Raw genomic sequence first — 26,715 nt, forward strand, 5'->3', positions numbered from 1 at the left:
TTGGAGTCACCCTGTATTTGGACACATGATGCCTTTACAAGGCATGCACAGTTTTGAAGTATTCTGTGCATTGTTTCATTTGAAGTGAAGGGGAAGTATACAATTCTTCTTCCCATTCGTGGGCGCATTGGATTGGGCAATGTCAGTTTTTATCCCCAGTTTGAACACGGATCTTCCTTCTCAGCCAGCACCCAGCCCTGAGGCTATCAGTAATTTTGAATCTGTTGGACACTTTTTAGAGTTCGCCTTTTTTTTTTTTTCTGCGTTTGGCTCCTTAATTCTTACCATCCTGTAGTCCTGCCCTTCCTGTGACAACAGCCTGGCTGACATAACCCCTGCTCACCCCCGCACCTGTCCTTTCCCAGTTTGCAGTGAATGCCAGCGTTCGCCACCAGCCTGTTGGTCTTTCCCCTGCACCAGTTCTCTGCCCTCACCTTGAGAGTCTCACATCCTTTCAAGACTTCAGCATCCACCCATATTGAGGTTGAAAACCAGTAGCCTGCAGGCCATATCTTGCCTGCAAGGGTGGGGTTTATGGTTGTTTTAAATATGAGTTTGTTGCCAACATTTAAAAATTGAGATCAAATCCAGACCTCTGGCTTCTTTTGGAGAATGAGGTGAGCTGGCAGTGCTGGGACTAAGCCGTGAGCAGCTGTCCCCGTTAAGTGGGGCACTGCTGTCCTGTTTGCCACAGCCAGTCCTAGCTACCGCTCCTTTTTGTTTTGGACATTGACGTAGTGTATCAGTTGCTGTTTTTGTTTTAACATGATTACACCATTCAGTTCCCTACAGTAGAGATAAGAGGAAAAAGAAACATTTCTCTTGCCTATCTCTCTATTCAAAAGTGAGAAAATAAAAGCCGGACCAAGAATGGTATGTTTAAGAACAATGGAAGAGAATGTGTGTGTGTGTGTGTGTGTGTGTGTGTGTAAGATTATTTTTACACAGTTAACATTCAAGGTGTGTCTGAGTTGGCAGGCTACAATTTAAGATGCCAGAGCTGATAATAATTGACCTAGATGGTTTTGATGTCCAAATATATCCTTTTGCCCACATAAATACTTCTGCTTCTGAAATATCAAATGATCTCATTGGTAATCTGGACTCATTGGTATTTACTGAGCACCTGGAATGTGCAAAGGTACTGGGGTACAATGGGAAGCAGGGCAGACACGTTTCCTGCCTTCTGGGAGCTTACAGTTGCAGGTGCAGACACCAGACACCTCACACTCAACATGACCCTGGGCTCATTTCTCCCTTCCACCTCCTCCCGTCATCTCAGTGTCAATGCATGGCATCACCCAGTATCTGATTAGCAATCTTCATTCCATCTGGAACTTAGTTCCCTTTAGCTCTGTAAAGTTGACATATTCTCGGGCATGACACCAGGAATTAGGACACCAACATCTTTGGAGTCCATTATTGTGCCCGTGATAATATCTACCTGCTAAATAGATTAACTCATCATCATCTGCCAGTTTGTCATGACCCTTGGGCTCCAAACATGGAGGTCATTGGACTCATCAATTAAGTTGGCTTTCACATGTTTTTTTTTTTTTTTTTTTTAATTGCTTCCCCAAATCTGATGTTGCTCCCAGCGTCACCAACCCAGGGCCACATTCGTATGAAATATTTCCCTGGCCACTCAGGCTGCGCCATCTTGAGTAATGTGTTCCTCTCTCCCCACACCCTGGTTCTGCTTAACTTCCAGGTTCCAGTTTAGGTCTTGCTTTTTCCAGAAGCTTTTCATGATCCCTTCTGTCCTCTTTGCTCTCTGTCATCTCTGAAATTCTTCAGCTTTTATAGTCTACAGCAATTAATTATTAATATATCATGTCTTTAAAATATTTACTTGTTGATTGAGTTTTGGCAGAAAGCTTTACGGGTTGGTTAGAAGTGACTCTAAAAACAGTTCTTTGCCCGTCAGAAGCAAAATGTAATTCCATTATTTCGAATGCTTATCTGAAATGTTGTGTGGTTTTGTTTATTTCAGAGACTTGAAGATAGAGAATTTGCTACTAGATGAAGACAATAATATCAAGCTGATTGGTATGACTTTTTTTTTTTTTAAAAGCAAAATTATCTTTTAAGTGTTGTGTTGTCAGTTCTCAACTTTGAAAAATATCCATGGTCTATTTCTAATACCCAGACAATATTCTAGATTATCCTCTTTTACCTCCAAAATTTAATAATGGTTTTGAAAATGGATCATGTGTTTCCTTGTCTTATTCAAACTATAGCTTCTCCATAAATTCAGATGGAGCTGACCTTTTGTAGAATTTATTTTTATTTGGATTAAGCGGAAAACTTCTTAAAAATAGTGAAAGATAGTTTGGCTCAGAAATGCTTCCCATAGCTTCGTCATGTCTCATTCCACTTCTCAGTGAATGCAGGGATGCCTAAAATAAGGGGGAATGCAATTGACCTTCTCTTTTTAATATAATCTTTATTCAGGCTCATTGGTACAATGGGAGCTGTGCAAAGAAGTCCCCACAAAGGGGTAGTTAGAAGTCTGAACCAATCAGAAGGAAGCTACAAGATGGAGCATCATAATTGGTTCATAATTCAGGGTCCATAGCAAATGCACTGCACGACTCATTTTCTAGACGAATTCAGGTGGTTCTATTGTTGTTATTGTCTCCCTCTGTGGTCGCTCTGGGCAGAATTCAGGGCATCATTTTTATATCCAGATACTAGACGGTACCATCTTTTATTCCTCTCTCTCTTTTCTTTTTCTCCCACTGCAAGTGCAAGTAATTTCTTTCACCTCAATGACTTGAAAAGACTTTATAGGAAGGGAAAATAAGAGGATCAATAAGACTTTGTGAATTTAACTTTTATGCCCAAGAAGGAACTTTTGTTTGACAACTGCTGAAAGTCATTACAAGATTCTCCAAAACACATCATTAAAATGACTTATTCGGTATTTTGAGATTACAGTCAGCTCCCAATTCAGTACCAGGCAAGAGACTGCACAGACTCTGGATAATTAAACACCACTGATAGGTATTGATGGATACACTTATTATTAGAAAGTTAACCGTGAAGAGGAAACCAATTTTTCCCCAAAAGCATTTAGGAGAATCGATTCTTAGATAATTCAAATGATTTTCTTTTCTTTTCTTTTCTTTTCTTTCTTTCTTTCTTTTTTTTTTTTTCTGAGATGGAGTCTCCCTCTGTTGCCCAGGCTAGAGTGCAGTGGTGCAATCTCGGCTCACTGCAGCCTCTGCCTCCCGGGTTCAAGGGATTCTCCTGTCTCAGCCTCCCGAGTAGCTGGGATTACAGGCGCCCACCACCACACCTGGCTGATTTTGTATTTTAGTAGAGATGGGGTTTCACCATGTTGGCTAGGCTGGTCTCAAACTCCTGACTTCAGGTGATCTGCCCGCCTTGGCCTCCCAAAGTGCAGGGATTACAGGCGTGACCCACCGCGCCTGGCTGATTTGCTTTTTGTTACATTGTTTTACTGTTGCATTTTAGTTGTCTTGAGGGCCAAGTGCAGAAGCTGGAAAACAAGGCACTCCTGTTGAAATGCTTGCAGGAAGTCTGTCTGGTCCTCATTTCCAAGATCTGGAGGGTTAAACAAAGGCGCCTCCTGGTGTGGGGTAAGGAATGGAGGAAAGGAGTTTTTTGTTTTAGGTTCCCTGTAACTGTTCTTTGGGAAATGTGGAGGTGACAGTGATAAAGTTGTCCTGACAGCACCAGAGACTGTAAGAGAACAGACTTTGTAACAGCGGTATTTATATGACAATAAAAGTTAGAATAGGCCAGGCGCAGTGGCTCACACCTGTAATCCCACTTTGGGAGGCCGAGGCAGGCGGATCATGAGGTCAGGAGTTCAAGACCAGTCTGACTAACATGTGAAACCCCCGTCTCTACCAAAAATGCAAAAATTAGCCAGGCGTGGTGGTGCACGCCTGTAATCCCAGCTATTCAGGAGGCTGAGGCAGGAGAATCGGTTGAATCTGGGAGGCAGAGGTTGCAATGAGCCAAGATCGTGACACTGCACTCCAGCCTATGTGACAGAGCGAGACTCCGTCTCAAAAAGACTGAGGCTGGTGAGTCGTGTAAGGTGCAGACGGAGTTTCCACATCTCAGGTGGGCATTGCCCCCTGTTTCTTCCCTTCCCTCTTGCCCCTCTGTCTCCTCTGTGCTTGGTGTCTCTGCTTTCTCGTTACGTGGTAGCCCTAGGTGACCATTGACAGAACTGTCTTTTGAAATAAGCGATGGTGAAATGCACAGACCTTTTTATTGGGTGGACGTTTGCTCAGGGGATTCTAGAAAAACCAGTCATTTCACTGCTGCAATCAGTGGATCCTTTTATAAGGGGCTCACAGGTTGGTTGAATAACAGAACCTCTTAGAGGAGACCTGTCTGAGTCAAGTGGGGAAATCATATGCCTAAATGAGAGCCCGCCCCTTCCCCTCTTGCTGCACGTTCTGGTCACTCTTTGGGTGCCAGGAACCGTTTTATTCAAATCCCACAGAGTCATCGCCTCTCTGCTGGCAATGTCTGGATGGGCACTACAAAGACATTTTAGGTCTTTGGAACAAAATCGGCCCCTTCAGAAAGCAGGATGTCCGCACCTGCTAGAAAGGAAGCAGTGACCATTGGATTTCCCTTTGTTAACGGTGCCCATTTAGTTGCCAGTTCTCTCCTGAGCAGTAGAAACTGAGGAACCCTACCTCTCACCTGCCCCAAGAGACCTTAGACCATCCCTGAGGACTGGTGGGAACCGCATTTTGTTAAGAAAGAACTGCATTTCCGCATTTCCGGAAGGCATGGAGGGGGAGATGAAGGCCCAGTGTCTGTGAGGTTTCTTGCCCCTGGGTTGGGCAATTTGGATCAAAGGTCTTCCAACTCCTGTCTCTTTTGTAACTTGAAAGCTCTTTGAACCTTCTTTTCTTCAAAGGCATTACCTACTTGTTTTTTTTCAAAGGTGATTATAGCTATTATGATTACCTCTTAATAGTTTCTCTTTCTTTGAAAGAATTCGGTTTAAATAAATCTACTTAAGCCATGTTTCAAATTAACTAGAATTACCAGGAGTAAGATTTGATTTAATCAGAAGGTTTTTTTTTCCCTTTTAAAAAAAGCAGTCTGATGTTTGGTAAGTTAAATCTTAAAAGGGAAGAGGGGCAACTTAGAACTGAATTTTGCACTTCAGTATTCCAAAGCAGGTTCACTTGGGCGTTTTGTGAGATTCATCCTGTAGCTCTCAGAAAATTGAGTAGTTGTTGGCTGATATATTTACCAAACCTAATTGAGACAGACCCATGTGACATTGCTGGGAGGTGGCCTTCTCTCAAGTTCCACAATTCCAATTATAGGCAGATGTGTACAGTTTTAATAATTACAATTATGAATGTGAAGCAAACTGGTTGTTTCTCTACAAATATATTTTATTTTATTTTATTTTTTTTCTGAGACGGAGTCTCGCTCTGTCTCCCAGGCTGGAGTGCAGTGGCCGGATCTCAGCTCACTGCAAGCTCCGCCTCCCGGGTTTACGCCATTCTCCTGCCTCGGCCTCCCGAGTAGCTGGGACTACAGGCGCCCGCCACCTCGCCCGGCTAGTTTTTTGTATTTTAGTAGAGACGGGGTTTCACCGGGTTAGCCAGGATGGTCTCGATCTCCTGACCTCGTGATCCACCCGTCTCGGCCTCCCAAAGTGCTGGGATTACAGGCGTGAGCCACCGCGCCCGGCCAGCAAACTGGTTGTTTCTCTACAAATATATTTTAAATCAAACCCTTTCGGCTAGATCAACATAAGTTGCTTAACATGCAGATTCTATCTCTTCCACCTCCCAAATCCCCTGCTAAGTTATCTTCTTGAAACTGTGCTCAAGATAAGGCCAGACTGTTCCCAAACTTGCCTGGGATGGTGAAGGGTGATCTGACCTCTTATCTCTCCCTCTGCCCTCTTTTGAGAACAAGTCCTTCTTTCTGGACCCCAGGTCTTGGAGAGGTGAGGAGGTGAACAAAACGAGGCAGCCCTTTGCTGTGAAGGGAACGCTGTTGAGATTAGGAACGGAGTCTTTTGCTTTGATCTCAGAAGTTTAGAGATAACAATTTCTAGGACTCTGATGAAATTGGGCCTCCTCAACTATTATTGTCTTTATTTGATGGTGCTATCTCTTACAGTGGGTGCTCCTCACACGTTTGTGTGTTCATTAACATTCTTTTAGGTTCATTTTCAAACTGAAAGCAGTCAAACAACCCTCCAATTTAAAGCACAATATTATTTTTCTTCTCCCCCCCACTTTTCTTTTTGAGATGGAGTCTCGCTCTGTCTCCCAGGCTGGAGCACAGTGGCGCAGTCTCGGCTCACTGCAACTTTTGCCTCCCGGGTTCAAGCAATTCTCCTGCCTCAGCCTCCCGAGTAGCTGGGACAACAGGTGTGCGCCTCCACACCTGGCTAATTTTGTATTTTTAGTAGAGACGGGGTTTCGCCATGTTGCCCAGGCTTGTTTCGAACTATGGCCTCAGGTGATCTGCCCACCTTGGCCTCCCAAAGTGCTGGGATTACAGGCATGGGCCACTGCCCCCGGCAGATTTTCTTCTTATAAAATATTCACCCCCTTTTCTTCCTGCTTCAGTGATCCTGAGGGGTGGGGTCTGAGAACAGGGTTTCTCAGGTTCTTTTTAACTGATATCTCCTCCTAGTCTCCCACACCCATGACTCCTGAAGGACTTACCTTGGATGGGGTTTTTGGGGCCTATGGATGCTGGCTGGGTCGATGGGAAAGGTGTAGGGGGAGGGTTGGGGAGGGAAGACTAAGGGAGTTAAGGAGGCGAAGGGGAGGGGATTAAGAGAGAAAATGGAATCATCAAAAAACAAAAGAAGAGTTCAGTGTTTGAACATGCAGCATGCCTGGTTGGTTTGTTTGCCATTCCCTCTTGTAGTTTGGGCTGAAGAGTTTGGGTGATATTTAGAGCCTTCAAGAGTTTTCTGAGCTCTGCTTAGATGGCATCCTCTTTAGAAAAGCTTAACGCAGTGACTTTTGAAACACATTTTGGCTGTGACATCTTGATCCATGGTGTGCGATTAACTGCACAGACTGGACTGTATTTCTCCTCCCCTGAGATTTCCTACAACGTTCCTAATGGTCATGTGCCTTGCAGGTGGAGACACGTTTGAGTGAGGTGAAAATACATTCGTGAAACTAGACATAAATACTGCCGATTGAGAAAGTGCGAGAGTGTTGTTCAAGGCTGGAAGCCTGTCTCTGCCTGAGCCCTGCAGCCTGAGTCTTCTGTTTGGGGGGGATGGACCATAATATTTACATTGAAGTTCAAAGGATGAGCTATGATCTTAATTCTGAGATCAACAAAGATTAAGGAAAGATTCAGATGAGGGCATAAGAGTAACAACTCTCTAATTACCTGTCAGTTTCAGTGTCTTTAAGATCAAAAGGTAAACATGGTGCAGAAGGCATAATAGACCCAAAGTCACTCGATGCACTGGGCTTTCTCCCCCCTTTTCCTGGGTATGTTAATTATCGAGGAACAAAGCAGTGCCATGAGGTCGCTTAGTCTAGTTTGCATTGCCATCTTTCTTTCTTTTTTTTTTTTTTTGAGACAGAGTCTCGCTCTGCCGCCCAGGCTGGAGTGCAGTGGCCGGATCTCAGCTCACTGCAAGCTCTGCCGCCCGGGTTTACACCATTCTCCTGCCTCAGCCTCCCGAGTAGCTGGGACTATAGGCGCCCGCCACCGCACCCGGCTAATTTTTTTTGTATTTTTAGTAGAGACGGGGTTTCACCGTGCTAGCCAGGATGGTCTCGATCTCCTGACCTCGTGAGCCGCCCGTCTCGGCCTCCCAAAGTGCTGGGATTACAGGCTTGAGCCACCGCGCCCGGCCAACATTGCCGTCTTTCTGGTGCTACTTTTCCAGCCAACATTCAGGGTTGTCTAAACTGGTGGGTGTATTTTCCCCCTCTTCAAGTCGCTATACGTGCTGCATATCTTTGGGGAAATTTTTAAAAGACTTTCATGAAATGAAAACATTCAGCTGAAAAAGTCAACTGTAAGTGGCTGGATTGCATGTCACTGAGGGTGACACAGGCAGCCAGAGAGAATCAGTCTTCCTTCATCTTTTCCCCACTTGGCGGCTTGGAAGCTAACTCCAATCCCCTCTGCCTGGTCTTTCTTCCTGCCTTCATCCTAGAAAGCGAATTCTCTCTTTTTTTCCTGGATGACTCATTTACAAGATTGGATGGAAATAGGTTTTAGTTCAGCATACTGTTTGCTCTAACTGGCTTTAACAGCGAGGCCTGATGTAAAATGTAAAATGCTCTCAGCTAAGCCAGGGAACTGCCACTGACATTCTTTTGTCTTGAGTCTCATATCCAGACGTTATGGTTTGCAGCTGCTACGATTTTCTTTAGGACGCTAAATGATGTGTTAGCCTGAGAGAATGTTTCCTTTCCTGCTACCCTTTTTATTTTTCTTTTTTTTTCTCCCTCTTCATTTCCGCAGTTTTCTAATTCGGAGCTTGTTTTGTTCACCTCTCTTTGCAGACTTTGGTTTGAGCAACTGCGCAGGGATCCTGGGTTACTCGGATCCGTTCAGCACACAGTGTGGCAGCCCTGCCTACGCCGCACCTGAATTGCTCGCCAGGAAGAAATACGGCCCCAAAATCGATGTCTGGTCCATGTGAGTTATCAGGCTTCTGAAAGTCGATATTCCTTCTGCTGTCTCCACCGTGCCTTTCTTATGAAATCATGCTTGAGTATTGGATTGCAGGCACAGGTGACAGGCCCAGGAGTACGTTGTCAGGGATTCTTTGGGGCCTGGCTTTCCATCTCTGTTCCTTCTGTTTGGTTCTGCACAAACTGTCAGAATGGCCCTTACCAAAATTCACTGCGGTGCTGAGGAGGGAAGAAAACCACGTCCTGCCCTCGCAGAGCTCACATTCTGGCTTTACGACTCATTTGTGCCCCTTCCTCTGGCCCTTGGTTTCCCATCACCCTCTGTGTGAAGCTCCATCCTGCTGCCCGGCCCGTGCTCCTTGCGGGACTTGCTCGCCCATCTCTCCTGCCCCCTGCCCTGCTCACAGTTCTTCAGACACATCGGCCTCCCTTTTGTCTCTCCCACCTTTGGGCTTGTTGTTTTTTTTTGAGACAAAGTCTTGCTCTGTCGCCCAGGCTAGAGTGTAGTCGTGTGATCTCAGCTCACTGCAACCTCGCCTTCCCAGGTTCAGGTGATTCCCCTGCCTCAGCCTCCCAAGTAGCTGAGATTACAGGCATACGCCACCATGCCCAGCTAATTTTTGTATCTTTAGCGGAGACAAAGTTTCACCATGTTGGCCAGGCTGGTCTCGAACTCCTGACCTCAGGTGATCCACCTGCCTCAGCCTCCCAAAGTGCTGGGATTACAGGCATGAGCCACGTGCCCGGCCATGCACTTGTGATGCCTGGGATGCCCTTTCCCAGCTCTTTGGATGGCCTGTGCGTTCCACATCCCCGTCTCAAGCCAATGGCGCCACTGCGGAGAGAGTCCCCCAGACTCTCTCCTCACCCTTTTAATTTCCTCCTCGGCACCTCTCAAAGCCTGTCCTTTTCCTGTTTTAAATCCATTCCTCTCCTGTCTCCCCAGCCAGCAAGGACTCTGCACGAGGGGAGGGAATTGGTTGGTCTGGTTCACCGTTTTGTTCCCAGGGTCTGGTAGAGGAAGGACCACCAGGGGTAAGCACAATGAGTATTTGAAGGTGAATCTTCAGTTGCACCAAAGGTAGAGCCTGGGTCCCCCACGGTCCCAGTGAGTCACCCGTCCACCATCCCCTGTCAGTGACGGTCCAGGGTCAGTTCAGAGTCTTGGGTTCTAGGGGTAGGATTCAATCCTTTGCCATAGGGAAATGGGCTCTAGACAGAGTGAGGTTCTGATGAAGATGCAGACAAGAAAGGCTCGTTTGCATGAAGGGTGTGTTGATCCGGAGTATTTCTGGAATTCCTCTGCCTCTCTTCATATTCACTGTAACCCCCTTGTTCAGGTTGGCAGAGAAGCTAATGCTTGCTTAGTGCTTGATGTGTGCTTGACACTGTGTCACTTAGTTTCACAATGACCCGGTGCAATCGTTACTCTCTATTACCCTCTTTTATGGAAGAAGAAACCCATCATAAGAGAAATAAATAAAATCGCCCAAGGTCATAGAGCTGCTAAGTGGTGGAGTGGAATTTGAACCAGGCAGTGTCCTTCCAGGGTGTCAAGATACAGCCCCAGCTCTCCAACGTGGTGTGTGTGCGGGGGCCCTTGCTTGCTCTGTGGCCTCATTGAAGGCATGCCCCCTCCCGTTCTCTCCCCACCCATTCTCTGGCTAACCCGGCATTGTTTCCTGTTCCCTGAACACAGCCTGCGCTTGCTACATTACATGCACCATGCCTTCGGCCTGGAACCCTCTTCTTTTCCCTCTTGAGTTGTTGGGTGCCGGTTCCTCTGGGCAGCCCTCTGTGTCTCCAGCCAGCTGGCTTTGAGGCCCTCCCATGTCCGCTCCAGCCTCCGGCTCTCTGTGTTCCTGGGCCTCACCGTGAGGTCTTTGTCCACCTGCTGGAACCCTCTGGGCTGTAGCGGAGGGGCAGGGACCGCTTGGCTTGCTCCCAGAATATCCTCAGCACCTGGTGGAACCTGGAGGAAGGGAGGGAGGAAAAAAAGAAGGGGGGAAGGAGGAGAAAGGAAGGAGAAAGGAAAGAAGGAAAGGAGGAAGGGAGGGAGGAAGGAAGAGAAAAGGGAAAGAGGGACAGAGGAGGAAGGAGCAGGTGTTTCATCCAGGGAAACAGAAGCTGGCAGGTCAGGGCTGAAGCTGGCCGAGAAAGCAAACGGAATATGGGTCAGCTCCAGGCTTTAGAAGCGAGAGGAGCTCAGGATGTTCTGGTTGGAGATTGAGAAGAAACAGAGACCAGCACAAGATGTGGAGACAGAGGGAATTCCTGGAACTTTCCCAGAAGGGGCCGACTCTTCTGGAACCCTGGCTAAGAGGGCCTGCTTGTCAGCGAGGAGGTGAAACAGGTCAGGAATCAGCTTCTGCTCCTGAGCAGGCTGGGTGCCCTGGTTAGTCATCCCTGATCCTCAGGACAGTCCTGTGAGGCACATCTCTTGCCCCCAGTTTGCACAGATAGAAGAGAGTGGTGAGTGCTGCCTAGAGGCACACCTGAGCCCGAATGTAGTGGAGCCGCACGTTGCTGAAGCCTGGGCTCCCAGTTACTTCGCAGGTGTGGTCTGGTGTGCAGGCTGCATATGGGGTGTGTGTGGTGTGCTGATGACGGGCCCAGGTGGGCTGGGGTCGTGTAGAGCTAGTGGAGTGGAGCAAGGGGCAGCAGAGGATGCCTTCTCTTCTAGGGCATTGCTAGTCATAGACTTCCCTTCTGAGAAGGCCTCTGAATCCCCCTCAACACAGCCCCTCCCGGCAGCTAATACCAGTGGATCAGAGTTGTATATGGGAGGAAATCCATTATGGATTTCTTCCAACCCTTAAGAACTCTCACAGGTGTCTGGCACAGTCTTCCCTTGATAAATATGTATTTAGTGGATGAATATGAATATGTGGGTCTATAACCACTTTCTTAACAGCTAGAGAACTCATTCATGCTAAATGGGAAGCTATGAGAGGAAGAATTTGTGCACACACACACACACACACACACACACACACACACGCACAAAAGGCTATGGGAGCCTGAAAGACCAAGAGGTCCCCTGTCTTAGTCTGTCTTTTGTTGCTGCGAAGGAATACCTGAGGCTGGGTCATTCATAAGGAAAAGAGCTGTATTTGGCTCATGGTTCTGCAGGCTGTACAAGAAGCGTGGTGGCAGCATCTGCTTCTGGTGAGGCCTCAGGCCGCTTCCACGCATGGTGGTAGGTGCAGGAGACCAGTGTGTGCAGAGATCACATGGTGGGAGAGGAAGCAAGAGAGAGGGGAGGTGCCAGACTCTTTGTAATGATCAGCATGTATTGACTCATCCTATCCGCCTAACAACCCTTCAAGGTAGTGCTGTGTTACTCCCAATTTAAAGGTGTGGAAACTGAGGCATGAAGAGCCTCAGCCACTTGCCCATATGATACACCAGCGTGTGACAGAGCCAGGATTTGACCTACGTGGTTTGCCTCTAGGCCTCTGAGTCACCACCCTCTGCTGCTTCTATTATGTTGTACTTCCCCTGGTGGGGTTTACATGCTAGAGGGACAAACAGCCGCTATTTTAAAACGCTATAAACTGAGTGTGGTAACGTCTGTGGAGGAAGTGAGAGGGATTCAGGGAAGAAGATGGAGTAGCCTCTTGAGGAGAAGACTTCAAAGCCAGATCCTAAAGATGAGAAGGAACCAGCCATGGGAAGAGGAAGGTGTCAGGGAAGAAGGCCAGGAAAGGTAGAAAGTAAACTGGTGAGAAATAAAACAGATTTTTTTGTTATGGCAGCCCTAGTACACATGGCTGCACAGCTGGGTTAAGTCAGGAAGGCATCTGTAGGCAAGTTTGATCTGTTCCTGAAAGATGAGTGGAGTTGGCCAGGTGGAGAACGGGCAGGGAAACGTTCCAGGCAGAGGGAACAGCATATGCAAAAGGCTGGTAGGTGTGACACATCTCGTTTCTCTTCCTCTTAATTTTGGCAAAAACATAAAACTTCAGTACCTTTTAAGAGATAATTTTCTATTGCTTTGAAGTGTTGTGTCTGAGATTCGGGTTAGGGTTCTGTTTGGTGCCCATGACTTTGCTGGCAGAAGTGGAGATGGAAAACCCAAAGTGAATTTAAGGTAGAAGGCTGTATAAAATGAGAGTGAAAATGGAACCGATTTTCTCACTGGGTTAGACACTGTTGCTGTAAAATGGCTTCTCTCTTTATGGCTCTGAAACAAAAACAGAATGAAGAGTTCACTTCCATAAAAGCAAACTCCCCTCCCTGGAGGCTTTGGACCTGATGGATGGCAGGGACTTTATCCACAACTTCTGAGATTGATTTAGGAAGAAAATCAGCCTGTCATTGAAAGAAACCTTGGGAAAGAAAGCACTTCCATACTAATAGGGCCCCCAGGACCCTCCTCCAGTGAAGCCATAATTAACAATGGAAATGGAAATTGTGCACTTTCTTGGGGGTTTTCCATTATTTTCAATGGTTGTTATTTTCAAGACCATAAAAAATAGCTGTAAAGTAATTCACTTCTTTCCTTTACCCCGGATTTTATATATATATATATAATATATTGATGTGTGTGTCTCCAATGAACTTTGAGGTTTCAGACACAAAAACCAAAAATATTCATTCTGGTGCATTGAACTTTTATTACTGTGAATTGACTTTTCCTCTGAGTGACATATATGCTAATTTAAAACAACTTTAATGCAGATGTACTTTTTAATTGAAAAGAATTCAAGATTAACTTTATCTTCAGAATATTACAGTTCTCATGTGCAACCTTCAGTGAATCCCTACTGGTGAGGAAAACAGAAATTGAGAGTTCTATCCTGAGAAGATTGAGAACGCAACGTTTTTGGGCCAAAGCTGTCCTTTGCTCTCATGGGGGCCGCTGGGATGGATGGGTGAAGTACTTGTGTGAGGGCCTGGTGCCTCCTGGAGAGTCACGTACAACACACTCAGTCTACCTTCTTAGCTCATTGAATCTGTTTTCACTTAGTGGAAAAAAAAATCCCTGTCTCCAGTGCTGTACCTTTGGGTAGACAACTTGGCCAAGAGGCACCATGTCTCCAAATAACTCTCCTGTCTCCAAATAGAACTGGGTGTTCAGGAGGGAGAGTGAGAGAATTTGTTCTAGGCCTCAGACTCAGTGTTTTATAAGTACTACCAGATATCATCAGCTACTGGCAGGGGTCAAATATGGAAAGATGGTATTAGTGTTTTCTCTCCCTTGAGACTCTCTCAAAATGAAGGCTAGCAGGTGGTGGTAGGAAGAGGAAAGCTATGACTCCTTTGGGGAACCTTAGGGCTTTTGACTTTTAAGAGAGGTTTCCCTTAGCTTCTGAGATTATTCAGTTATAAAGTATGAGATTTTTTTTTCCTTGGTAGCTAGCGTGCATATTTAACATAGAAGAAAGGAACGAAGGGAAGGAAAGGAAAAGAAACAACCATCTTGAAATCCACAAGAAAATAATTTCTTGCTGAACATAGACCATTTAATGGAACAGTGGTGAAATTTGAGATTTTCCAAATGGATGAATTGATTCCTAGTCTACTTACAAGACCTTAAATTGGAAGTTGTATTAGTAAAAGTTGATACTGAAAGATGGAAAGATATTGCTTTCAGGTGACAAGTTATTTTTAATTTTTCCAAGGCAATTCCTTTCTTAGAAAGCCACACAGAAGTAAGGTGCATCTCCTGAAGGTCCTTTTGACTGCACTCTGTGTAAACTGGGCAGTTTCTGAGGTTCCTGTTCACATGCCCCTTAAGAACAAGTAACCAGACCCTCCCTCCACCTGCCGGGATGGCTCTGTCCATTGCTTTGTCCCCTGCATCTTGTTAAAATTGCCAGCGACTTCTCCAGGGAGCAGTGACTCCATGTCTTTCCTCTCTGGGATGGCAGGCGATACCACAGCTTTTCCTCCAGGGAATATTTTTTTGTGTATCAGACTAAATATCAGGATGGCCATTTGGCTTTTGACTTAATTCCAAAGTATCCCCGTTTGTATTTCACAAGTAAGGGCCCTTTTCCTCTTCTTTCAGCTGCCCCCACATTGTCTGCCTTCTTCCTCTTGTGAGATCAGAGTATTCCACGCTGCCTAGTATCTTTGGGTTTTCTTCCAGCCTGCGATAGCTCACCCTTATTTCATTCTGCTGGAAAACCCCCCGGTCATATTTGATTGTTGCCCTCTCTTGTCCCAGTCTCTCATCCCTCTCATTTGTTAAGACTGTCTTTGATTCTTGGGAATCCCATGTCTGCCACAGAGAATCCAGAAAGCCCCTGGGCCATATTTCAAAAGACCCACCAGGAAATTCTGAACATGTTTTGAAACTCCTACTAATTCTATGGGATTACAGAGGTTTATAAACTGCATTCCACATTTTTCCCTTGGTATCCTCACATACTTCTGAAATGTCAGAGGGACTAGGTTTCTCTTTATCCAGATATTAAACATGTATGGAAACTCTGGGGGAAAGGAATTAAGACGCTCAATCTGGTTTCCCTGTTGAAATCTCCTAGCTAGGACTGTATGACTGTTCACGTAGGTTTCCATTCTTTTTTTTTTTTTTTGAGATGGAGTTTTGCTTTTGTTGCCCAGGCAATGACGCAATCTCTGCTCACCGCAACCTCCGCCTCCTGGGTTCAAGAGATTCTCCTGCCTCAGCCTTCTGAGTAGCTGGGATTACAGGCATGTGCCACTAAGCCCAACTCATTTTATATTTTTAGTAGAGATGGGGTTTCTCCATGTTGAGGCTGGTCTTGAACTCCTGACCTCCGGTGATCCGCGCGCCTCAGCCTCCCAAAGTGCTGGGATTACAGGCATGAGCCACTGCGCCTGGCCAGGTTTCCATTCTTATTTGGCAATACAGTACAAATAAAATTGTAGCTTTTTCCCTCTTATTTTAAGGAAGGTTTTTTAATGAAACAATAGATCACAATTTATCAAGCTTAATTTCTTCCAACTACAGAATTCAATTCTTTCTGTGGCTTAGTTGATGTTGATGTGACCCTCATGCAGTCTGAAGGTAGGTGCCATTATTATCCATGTCTTATGGATGAGAGACCCTAGGATGAGAGAGGTGGGTCCTCTTTAAGGATTTGTGGCAGCTTCTTCTTCTTCTTTTTTTATTTTTTATTTTCCCATCGATGATAAACTCCTCCAAGAGAAATGGAATTCTGGAATCAGTTTGTAAAGTCATCAATTAAAGTTACTATAAAAACCACTTGCTCAACCCTGGCCAGACCTGCCACCTGGATGGCTGTGGCATCATCTTGAAGACAAGCATCTGTTAATCTTATCTGTGGTCCCAGCCAGATGACAGAGAGAAGCAAAGACCAGTGTAATATGCAGTGACTTGAGGAGACTTTTGGCATCTGTTGAAGCCAGTCGGTGACAAGGAGGCAAGCATTTTGGTGGCTCAGGGTCTCCTTCAAGAAAGAAACATTCATAAAGGCTTTACAGTTGCACCTCTGGCCTCATATGCTCTCCAAACCCCTTTAGTGGGGTTCCCCTCCCGTTATCATGATGTCCTACCTCCTAGAGGCATCTACACTATACGACACCCCCACCTGGGACAGGAAGCTAGGTGCGCCCTAAAGATTAAAGGGAATAGAAAAGGTCATAGAGCAGTGTTCCGCAAACTTGAGTATTATACACTGTCTTTTTAAAGGAAGAACATTCTTCATAACTGTGTGTGTTGACGTGAGTTATTTTTCTTTAAATGTTATTTATAAGTACATGAGCCCCAAATTTAACTTCTTTTATTTATGGCCCTATACAACTGAAAAACCAAAACTCATTTACAGGTTAAATATAACCGAGAGTAAAAGAACCCCAGAATATTCAAATGAGCAACATTAATGCAATGGCTAATGTTTTGTGGGAAGGGAACGGCTGTACACAGCATGAGTGCAGTTCTCACTGCTGGGCACAGGTTCTTCGAGATTGTCAGGCCCATCTTGTGATGCCTCAACTCCCCGAAAACTTTTCATTCTTCCAGGGTCTTTCCAGTTTTTTGAGTACGCATCAGAAGCACCTGGAGGGCTTGCAAAAACACCGCAGAGTTTCTGATTCCAGAGATGTGCAGTGGCGCCCAGGAATGTGCATTTTCTTTGCTTTTTTTTTTTTTTTTTAAGAGTCGGGGTCTCGCTCTGTCACCTAAGCTGGAGTGTAGTGGCACACTTACATCTCCCTGCAGCCCCAACCTCCTGGGCTCAAGTGATCCTCCCACCTCAGCCCCTCAAGTAGCTGGGACTTACAGGTGCGTGCCACCATGCCTGGTTAATTTTGGTATTTTTTGTAGAAATGGGATCTCACCATGTTGCCCAGGCTGATCTCAAACTCCTGAGCTCAAGAGAGCCGACCGCCTCAGCCTCCCAAATTGCTGGAATTACAAGTTTGAGCCATTGCGCCTGTCTGAATGTGCATTTTCAACAAGTTCTCAGGTGGTACTGATGCCACTGATCTGAGGACAAACGACACACTATTCCAGTCACCAGGAGACTTTCTTTTCCACTGATGGAAGCACAGATGCATCACTGACACTTTTAAGTCCAGCTCTGCTTCCTTCTCATTAGGCTATGATAATAAAAGTGAATTTTTTTTGTTTTTTTTGCAAAAATAGTTCATTGGTAAAGAAATACCAAAGCAGGCACTGAAATTGGGCGTGTGCGGTGGACGGTGTTCTTAGTTATACGGTGGCCATCCATTGCCCCTGGTTATGCTTTGTGAAATGTTTTAGTCTGTTGCCAAGAAGAAAATAAAAATTAGAACTGCTGCACCCCTGAGGATGTGTCTGTGTACCTCAGTTTGAGAAATACTGCATGAGTTAGGCATTATGAAGCACTTGCTGCAGAAAAAAATGATACTGTGTAGGCAGCAGGCTCTTCAGCTTTAGGTATGAATATTAGAGTGAGATTAGGCACCCAGAGGTGGTGAGCAGGGACAGAATCTTGGTTTTGTTTTTTCTTCCCCTTAACTCAGTTCACTCCAACTCTGTTGAAATATAAGGTCTTTGCTCTGTAGCATGGAAACATTAAAGCTCATTAACTGCATGAACCTGCTGGTGTGTATTCAGGGCAGAGGACTGGGTTGTTGAGGAGACTCCCAACCCTGTCAAATAAAGCACAGGCAAAAGGCCTGAGGTCCCGAACTGGGGAAGACCGAGAAGGGTGGGAAGATCCTGGTTCCAGTTTTCAAAGATGTGAAGTGCTGACCATGGAAGAGAAACTGGTCTTGTTCCACAACCAATGAACAGAAGATGTAGATGTTGGCTTAGCCTTGGAAAGCTTTATTTTTGCGTAGAATTGCCCTGGATGGAACAGGCTGGCTCAGAAGCATTGGGAACAGCTTGTCTTGGAGGTTGTTCAGTGGTCCTCAGCAACAGCTTTGTGGAATGTGCCAGAAGGTTTCTATCCATAAAAGCCGTGTGTCCAAGTCCTCTTTGTGTGCAAAACTCTACAATTTTGTGACCCTTTTAGCATTCCCTCTTAACGATCTCCAATAATTTTTCAAAGCAAGAATGTTGAGCTCTACCTCAGACATACTCAAAGTGCAGCATTGCATAGTATGTTCTCAAACATATCACTAGCCCCTGATACTCCTTCTCTGCACCCCTAACCTGTCTTTCCTCCTCAGCCTCCTCAGTACCATTCTGTTACCACCATTGGTCCTGCATTCTGAGTTTGCCACCTGGCACGTGCCCTTCAAATGTCTCCACTGCGTCTTTGCTTTTCCCTTTCTGTTGCGTGCCATCATTCCCATTCTGATTTTAACAGCAACCTGCTGATTTCCTGCCACAGTTTCCTATTTTCCATTTTGAGCCCCTTTAATCCACTTATATAACATAACTGATCCCAAATTATTTGGCCATACCACTTGTATCTGCCTGACCGCTATTCCTCCCCCGGGGGACGTGTTCCACTAAACACACACAGGGAAATGCTGCTCAAATAGCTCTGTGTGTGCCTTGTTCATTCTTGTTTCCATTTCTTTGTTTATGCCGTTTTTATCTCTCCAGCCACACAACCAGCCAACCAAAGATACATGAGCTCACACACATGCAGTCACTACCTGCGCAGCGTTCCCTCTTCATGTACCTGTTTCTAAGTTCTCTTTCTCCCTTCATTGAACTCCTCTTGTGGTCAAAAGTGGTGCAATTCAGCATTTCTTATTCCTTTTGCACTGATCACGCCCTGGAAGGACTGTGCTCATTTATTTGTTCGCACGTTGCTTGCCTGTCTTCTTCCTCACTCAAACCCCAAGAGGGCGGGTCTTTCTCTGGTCCCCAGTACAGAGCACCTATAGTCTTGCCTGGGGCAGAGAGCCATCCAGCAAGTATTTGTGGAATGACTGTTGACGTATCTGTCCCCCTAACTCCACTGTGAGTGGGAACCAGGTCTTAGTATATGTCTGAAATTAGCAAATGATTTCTAGCGGGAGCTGTGGGCTCCAGCACCTGTCATTATCTGAAATGCCGTAATTCAGAGGGGGTCGCCTTGGAATTGGGCCTCGAGGGTCTTAATTTCAATCAGTCTCGTTGGATTTGTTTTGACTGGAAATCTTAGTGCCTGTCTTTAAAGTATATATTCCCTTGGGCGCTTTTGAACACTTGAGACCTCTTGGTAGGCAGACATTTCAACTCTATCAGGAAATCTCATCAAAACGATGTTAGATTTGCATATCAGGAAAATAAAAATCCTCTAAGAAGATGTTTCTGTTCTCAGATTGGCTTTGGATAGGGGCAGTTAAGCTTATTCAGAAGGTATTTCAACCACATCTGAGATGTTGGGTTGGGGCCAGGTGGCAGAATCTCACAATGAACAATAAAAAAAATCAGGGCAGGAAGGAAGGGGACCTCCCCAGAAATTTCTCTAGTTACAAGCCACGGCAAAATTCAAGAGTAGAGCAAAACGCCGGGTTTTGGTATGAGGCTTCATTTCTGAGGGCTGAGTGGTAACCTGGCTCACAGTTTGGCTGTGACTGGCACTTCCGGTGTGGGGGGCTTTTCCTGTATTTTTTGGTCAACCTTTTCCAGGTACCACCTTGTAAGCCATCCTTGGAAAACCACATAATGGCAATACTACTCTTAATTGAGGTCCCTGACGTCTCCCAGGTGTTTCTTACATTGCTTGGTCTGGGCCTCCTTGCTGTTGACTTCTTCCTGCCATAGCATTCGGAGAGAGCAGAGGGTCATGGTTCCCCTCCTCAGGAGGTGGTTCCTGACGCTCTTGAAACTCCTGTTTTTCTCTGTGGTCGCCTTCTGGGTCTTCACATTCAAGTGCTCTCACCCAAGCCTGCCTTTCTTTCTTTCTTCCTTCCTTCTTCCTTTCCTTTCCTTTCCTTTCCTTTCCTTTCCTTTCCTTTCCTTTCCTTTCCTTTTTCCTTCCTTCCTTCCTTCCTTCCTTCCTTCCTTCCTTCCTTCCTTTCCTTTCCTTTCCTTTCCTTTCCTTTCCTTTCCTTTCCTTTCCTTTTCTTTTCTTTTCTTTTCTTTTCTTTTCTTTTCTTTTCTTTTCTTTTCTTTTCTTTTTTTTCTTGGTGGAATTTCACTCTTGACGCTCAGACTGGAGTGCGATGGCGCGATCTCGGCTCAGTGCAACCTCCGCCTCCTATGTTCAAGTGATTCTCCTGCCTCAGCCCCTCCAGTAGCTGGGATTACAGGCACCTGCCACCACGCCCGGCTAATTTTTGTGTTTTTACTAGAGATGGGTGCCAGGGTGTGCAGGGGCTTCATGCACAGTTTGCAGCACAGCAGCAAGAGGATGAGCAGGTAGTAGTCCAGGCTGATGAGGCAGGGGTTGGGGATGGAGGCGCTACACAGGCTGGTCTCGAACTCCTGACCTCAGGTGATCCACTTCCCAGAGTGCTGGGATCACAGGCATGAGCCACCTCGCCCGGCCTCACCCAACTCTTTGAACGTGACACTGAGCGTTCTACAAAGATGGCTTTGAAGAGGGCCTGTTGAGTTTGGCATGGAAGCAGCAGCTCTCATGCTTTGGTGAAGCCCATGTCTCCAGTGTCTTCCCCTCCCCAGGGGACCTCACTCCACTTTCATGTGTATGTCTCTCTTTTCAGAGGTGTGAACATGTATGCCATGTTGACCGGGACGCTGCCTTTCACGGTGGAGCCTTTCAGCCTGAGGGCTTTGTACCAGAAGATGGTGGACAAAGAAATGAACCCCCTCCCCACTCAGCTCTCCACAGGTAATGCACCTGCTGTTCTAGATCATGGTTCAGGACTTCTGTTGTGACCAGTTCGGGTCCACCTGTGAAACGGTATTTGTTTTGCAGCAATGGTGTTATGTCTATCCCATGATTGTAAATTTCTTTCTAGTGTTAAATCAAAGTGTCAAGGGGTGGTTGGGTTTCCCGTCTCTCAACGGGCACTCGTGCCTTTCTTTTTATTTATTTATTTAATTATTTATTTATTTATTATTGAAACGGAGTCTCGCTGTTGCCCAGGCTGGAGTACAGTGGTGCGATCTCGGCTCACTGCAAGCTCCGCCTCCCGGGTTCACGCCATTCTCCTGCCTCAGCCTACCAAGTAGCTGGGACTACAGGCGCCCGCCACCTCGCCCGGCTAGCTTTTGTATTTTAGTAGAGACGGGGTTTCACCGTGTTAACCAGGATGGTCTCGATCTCCTGACCTCGTGATCCGCCCGTCTCGGCCTCCCAAAGTGCTGGGATTATAGGCTTGAGCCACCATGCCTGGCCTCGCTCGTGCCTTTCACCTGTATCCTTTCCTGTTCCTTTATAATTCTGAACCCCTAACTCCTCCTTCCTCCTTCTGCACAAAACACATAGATCCAAAGGATCTGATATTCTCCATTTGAAAAATAATTGCAGGCTTGATTGTTTTAAAACTCACCATATTATGATGTTGACTTGGAAAAGAGGATTTGTGGTCACATTTCCAATATGTCTACTTTCTGCAATGATTGTCAAGAAATGTTTGTCGCATTGAAGTTGGGGCTGCGATTTGTTTTGTGAGTTGAGTTTTTGAGCCCGTTCAAAAGCTTTTAAGTATATAGAGGTTAAGTTACTTGATTGGACTGAATCATCAGGTGCGTTTGAAAAGTTCTCTCAAGCTTTAGCTGGTTCACATTTCAGTAAACAGTTTGTATTAAGGTTTGGTTTCAGATCCAGTAAATCAGTACAATTTGTTCTTTTGTTTGGTTCACAATTCAAGTTCCTGGCCTTGGCTTGGCTTTGATGAGCATTTAATTGGCTCCTTAGAATAAACTCAGCTTCACTGAGATAAGGCTTTTGACCAAAGAAGAAAGCAGTTATTTAACTGCAACTTATGATATTTATGATAGTTAAAATATAGCATTTTATTTTACTACTGTTATGCATTTTTCTTCTGAGTTTAAAAGCACGCATGAAGCTGACCCTGAATTTATCTTGCCAAGTGGAATCCAAGTGGAGACACATTCTTGTATGCAATGATCTAATTCAGCCCATACTGTCTCCTTAAGGGAGGGGAGAATCTCTGGAGGCTTGAAAGCAAAGGAGGCATTAAGTCCTTGGGAAGATGAGTTACAGCTCTGTCATTATAGAAGAAATATTTCTGCACTGAGAGGCATAACTCTCAGAGTTAGAAAATGTGCAAAATGTCAAACCTATTGTCATATTTAAGTTTTAGAGCTTTCAGAAATGTCGAAAGTGCGGCAGAGCACTCTGAGGTGTGCCCATTCATTCATTCATTCCATATTTCATACTCATTAGCTTATTCCATGAATATGTATTGTGCACCAATTATGTGCTAGGTGTGTTCTAGATTAAGGAAGACAGAGAACAAACCAGTCTCTACCCTTATAAAGCTTATATATCAGCAGGGGAGGCTAAAAATAAATAAATGGGTAATAAATAAACATGTGTGGTATTTGGTAATGTTAAGTGCTCTAAAGAAAATAAAATAAATTGGGACAAGGGGATAGAGAGTAAAAGGTTTTTTTTTTTTTTTAACAAGTAAGATTATTTTAAAACTTTTCATTGTGACATAATTGTAGATTCACACACAATTGCTAGAAATAATACAAAGAGATCCAAATAGCCTTCATCCAGTGTATTAGTCCGTTCTCATGCTGCCGATAAAGGCATACCCGTGACTGGGTAATTTATAAAGGAAAGGGGTTTAACAGACTCACAGTTCCACGTGGCTGGGGAGGCCTCACAATCATGGTGGAAGATGAAGGAAGAGCAAAGGGACGTCTTACATGGTGGCAGGCAAGAGAGCTTGTGCAGGGGAAATCCTATTTATAAAACCATCAGATCTCGTGAGACTTATTCACTACCATGAGAACAGCATGAACTGCCCCCATGATTCAGTTATCTCCACCTGGCCCCGCCCTTGACATGTGGGGATTATTACAATTCGAGGTGAGATTTGGGTGAGGACACAGCCAAACCGTATCACCCAGTTTCCCTCGATAGTAATATGGTATATAACTGTGGTATAATATCACCACTGGAAAATTAACATTGATAAAATCCACTGACCTTGTTCAGATTTCACAAGTTTTACCTACACTTATATGTGTGGGTGTATATTAGTTCTATGGAGTTTTATCACATGAGTAATTTGTGTGACAGCCACCACAGTCAAGATGCAAGACAGTTCCCTCACAAGCTTCCCTTGTGCTGCTCCCCTGTAGCCACAGCCACCTCCCTTCCTCCTGCTCTCCCTAAGCCCTGTCAGCCACCACCCTGTATCATCTGTAATTTTGTCATTTCAAAAATGTTATATGTAAATCACTTTTTTTCCCACAAAGCATAATTTCCCTGAGATAATCTGAGTTGTTTCTTTTTATTGGTGAGTAGTATTCCCCGGTGTGGATATACCACTGTTTGTTTCACCGTTCACCCACTGAAGGACCGTTGTTTTATTCAAGTGACCCATAACAAAGGACAATAGGAGGATGAATGTACCCCCACAGTTGGGAAAGGCAGATAGTGCTGTCTTTGAGCCTGATGAGAGGCTGAGGAGCTGGACAACTGCTGATCTGCTGCCACTTCATTGTATGAGTCAGAATAGACCAGGTTATGCTGCAGTAACGATCAACCCCCAAGTCTTAGTGGCTCAGGACCACAAAGGTTTTTTTCTCACTCATGCTACATCTCAATTGAGAGTTGGATCAAACGTTGAAAGGTTCTGCCCAGCCAAGGGCCCAAGGCTGATGGAGCAGCCACCATTTCCAGCATTTCTGGTTCATGCAGAGGGAGAAAGGGAAAGAGAAAGAGAAGCTCTTTCACCAGCAATTAAATCTTCCACCAATCTTCCAGATGTAAGTGGAAGCTTTCTAAAACATGGCACATGGCTTCACCCAACTAAAGAGAATGGGGCAGTGCAACCCTACCATGTGCGCTGAAAGTGAAAAGCCAGAAATATTTGTTGATTAGCGTTAGCATGAGCCCCACACAGCTGTGGGAAAAGGAGCAGACAAGCACAGGTAGGTTAAGAACACAAGAAAATCAGCCTCATTGCTTCAGAACCATACCTTGTTTTTACTTTCAATAACATTATACAATCTTAGCAGGCTGAGCTCTAAGTGTTTTGTTTTGTTTTTTTTTTTTTATTGTGAAAATTAAATTTAACCTTAAAGAAGCAAGAGTTGCAGTTCTGAAGATGTTAAAAGATAATCTAAAAGTAGTCCCAAAGAAGATATATTAAAAATGTTTCCAGCAATTTCAGCATCACTGGAATTGCCGTCCAACCTCACATAGCTCCTGCTTTGAGCGGACAGCTTTGCGTTGGCCTTAAGCTCTGTGTGTGCTTGTTAAAGATCTTCACATTCCTGCAGGACTTTGTTGTCTTGACTTGTCAAGCATGAATTGCATTTCTATATCTGATTTTCTAATTAGGGAATCTGATGCTCTCCCTATCTCCCCCTTTTTAAAGTAACTATTGGGATATAGAAATATCTTTTTTTCAACTAGGATTGAAATCCTTTGAGCCAGGTCCCAAGTGAAGTGTTTGCACATGATAGATGCTCAGGGAATCTAGGTTGCTGACTCTGGTGTTAACGTGCCTGTGTGACCTGGAAAGGTGGCCCGTAGATTATTTTGATGACTCAGGATTGGGAATTGTCCTGATCCAGTAGGGCCCAGAGCAGTGCACCAGCTGCTGAGGCAGCCCAGGGAGTCTTATCTGGTTTATAGAGTGAATGTCTTCAGATTTGAGTACCAGCTGCTGCCCTTCTGACAGCCTCCCATTTTTCCCATCCTTTGCACCCCACCAAGTTTATCTCCTCTCCCTTCCAACCAGCCTGGCCCTGCTTATATCCGAAAATACTAGCTTACCAGTAACATGAGTAGCTGCCATTTATTGAGTAATCCTTTGTAGGTGTTTTTCATGTGGTGTTGTTTTTATACAGTCCTGCAAGGTAAGTCCCTGTTTACCAGTGAGGAAATTGAGTCTCAGAGAGATTAAGTCTGCTTGACTGAAAACCTAGATTTTCCTACCATGCAGTGTTATTTCACTCTTCTCTCATTTTAGTTAGTATAAGATGCACCCCCCTACAAAAAGTTGGAGGTATTATCTATTGTCTGTATGTCCTTATGTTTTGAGTAATGTCAATCCAAATAGAAAATATGCCAGTTTTACTGTACCTCACTAATGCACATCTTTATTAATTGGATGACTCTGTCATTCATATTTGTTTTTGTTTTTGTCTAAGACAAGGTTTCACTGTGTTGTCCTGGCTGGAGTGCAGTGGCACAATCATGGCTCACTGCAGCCTCAACCTCCCAGACCAAGCAATCTTCCTGCCTCAGCCTCCCAAGTAGCTGGGACTGCAGGCGCATGCCACCATGCCCAGCTAATTTTTTTGTGGGGGGGTATTTTTTATAGAGAGAGGGTCTCCCTATGTTGCTCAGGCTGGTCTTGAACTCCTGGGCTCAAGCAATCCTCCTGCGTCAGACTCCCAGACTGCTGGGGAGTCTGAGGTGACTCAGGCATGAGCTACTGCACCTGGCCCTGTCACTCATACATGTAATTATCATATCTATGAATTCCACTGCTCTTTTTGAAGATTAAGTTGGAAGATTTTTTACCAAACCTGAGTTGAAAACAGCATTATTGCCCTTGTGGATCCACAGAACACGCTTCCAAAGAACTGCCCTTCATTCATCTCTGTCATGCCGTTTGCAAACTTAAGCTTCGAGGGCCTTTCTAAGTCTCTCTTGTACACACTTTCTTTTTGCTTGTTGGCACTTGTATGTCACAGAATAGCAAATGCCTTTTATGGCTGAGCAATTTTTCAGACTGCTTCCCTTTTCATCACTACACCACAACGCTGGCATTTATAATGCATTCCAAGCAGTCAGTTCAGGTTATGATGGTTTTGTGCCGTGAATTCTTCAAAGTCAAGCTGGAGGAGAAGCGTTAGCTTTCATGAGGGTTGAGCCAGTGCTAATGACGATGTCCAAGAAGGCATGATGATCAGATTATCAAACAGTTCTTTAGCTTGGGAAGTGATGAGGAGGGAGCTTTGAGCGGGGAGGAGTCTCTATTTGCATCTATCAGGCTACGCTAATGTGAAAAGTCTGATGACTTTGCCTGTCACCTGCAGCCGTTTCATTTGGTACCGTGTTTAGGTGCTCACACAAGCCAGTCCAGACTTTGGAAAGCTGATGACTCGTGAAAGAAAGTGGGATTTGCGATGGAGGAAGGTGTGCTGTGTGTTACGTTGAGCAGGGTGGTACTATTTTTCCGGGCTTGAGTGGAGAACCTCACTGTTATCTCAGAGAGGTGGAGGGCAGTGTGTGGCCTGTGGCCATGCCTGGCATGGCTTTCCAGGATGGTGAGGAATATTTTAATCTCTCTTGCTTATAAGGCATAGGGGTTTTCAGGACCCTAAAACAAACTTCAAAGAGCTCTAAGGATATTCTCAAAGTCCTTTTTGGATAGTAACGCAATGTCTATGACGTCCAAAGGAAGAAAATTCGTCAGTGGAGATTTGAACTAAAATTACTTGCGCTCATCAGCAGTTTTTGAGGATGCAGAGTGCTCGGTTATGAAAATAGAACAAAAATGCACATCCAGTTTGTCCTTAGCACTTCTGGTTCATCATACTTTGAAAAAGCCTGGACTG

At 45.2% G+C, this 26,715-nt stretch overlaps 1 protein-coding gene across 1 annotated transcript in view; it reads left to right on the plus strand.

The window, feature by feature from the left end:
* Positions 1 to 26,715, plus strand: part of HUNK (hormonally up-regulated Neu-associated kinase) — a 133,523-nt gene that overhangs the window by 69,241 nt on the left and 37,567 nt on the right. The window contains exons 6-8 of the mRNA XM_017883868.1: positions 1,994 to 2,049; positions 8,517 to 8,652; positions 20,697 to 20,824. Of these exons, the coding sequence (XP_017739357.1) occupies positions 1,994 to 2,049; positions 8,517 to 8,652; positions 20,697 to 20,824 (320 nt within the window). The remainder of the gene's footprint in view (positions 1 to 1,993; positions 2,050 to 8,516; positions 8,653 to 20,696; positions 20,825 to 26,715) is intronic.

Source organism: Rhinopithecus bieti, unplaced genomic scaffold (assembly GCF_001698545.2).
Source record: "Rhinopithecus bieti isolate Rb0 unplaced genomic scaffold, ASM169854v2 scaffold_13207, whole genome shotgun sequence".
NCBI classification, from domain to species: domain Eukaryota; kingdom Metazoa; phylum Chordata; class Mammalia; order Primates; family Cercopithecidae; genus Rhinopithecus; species Rhinopithecus bieti.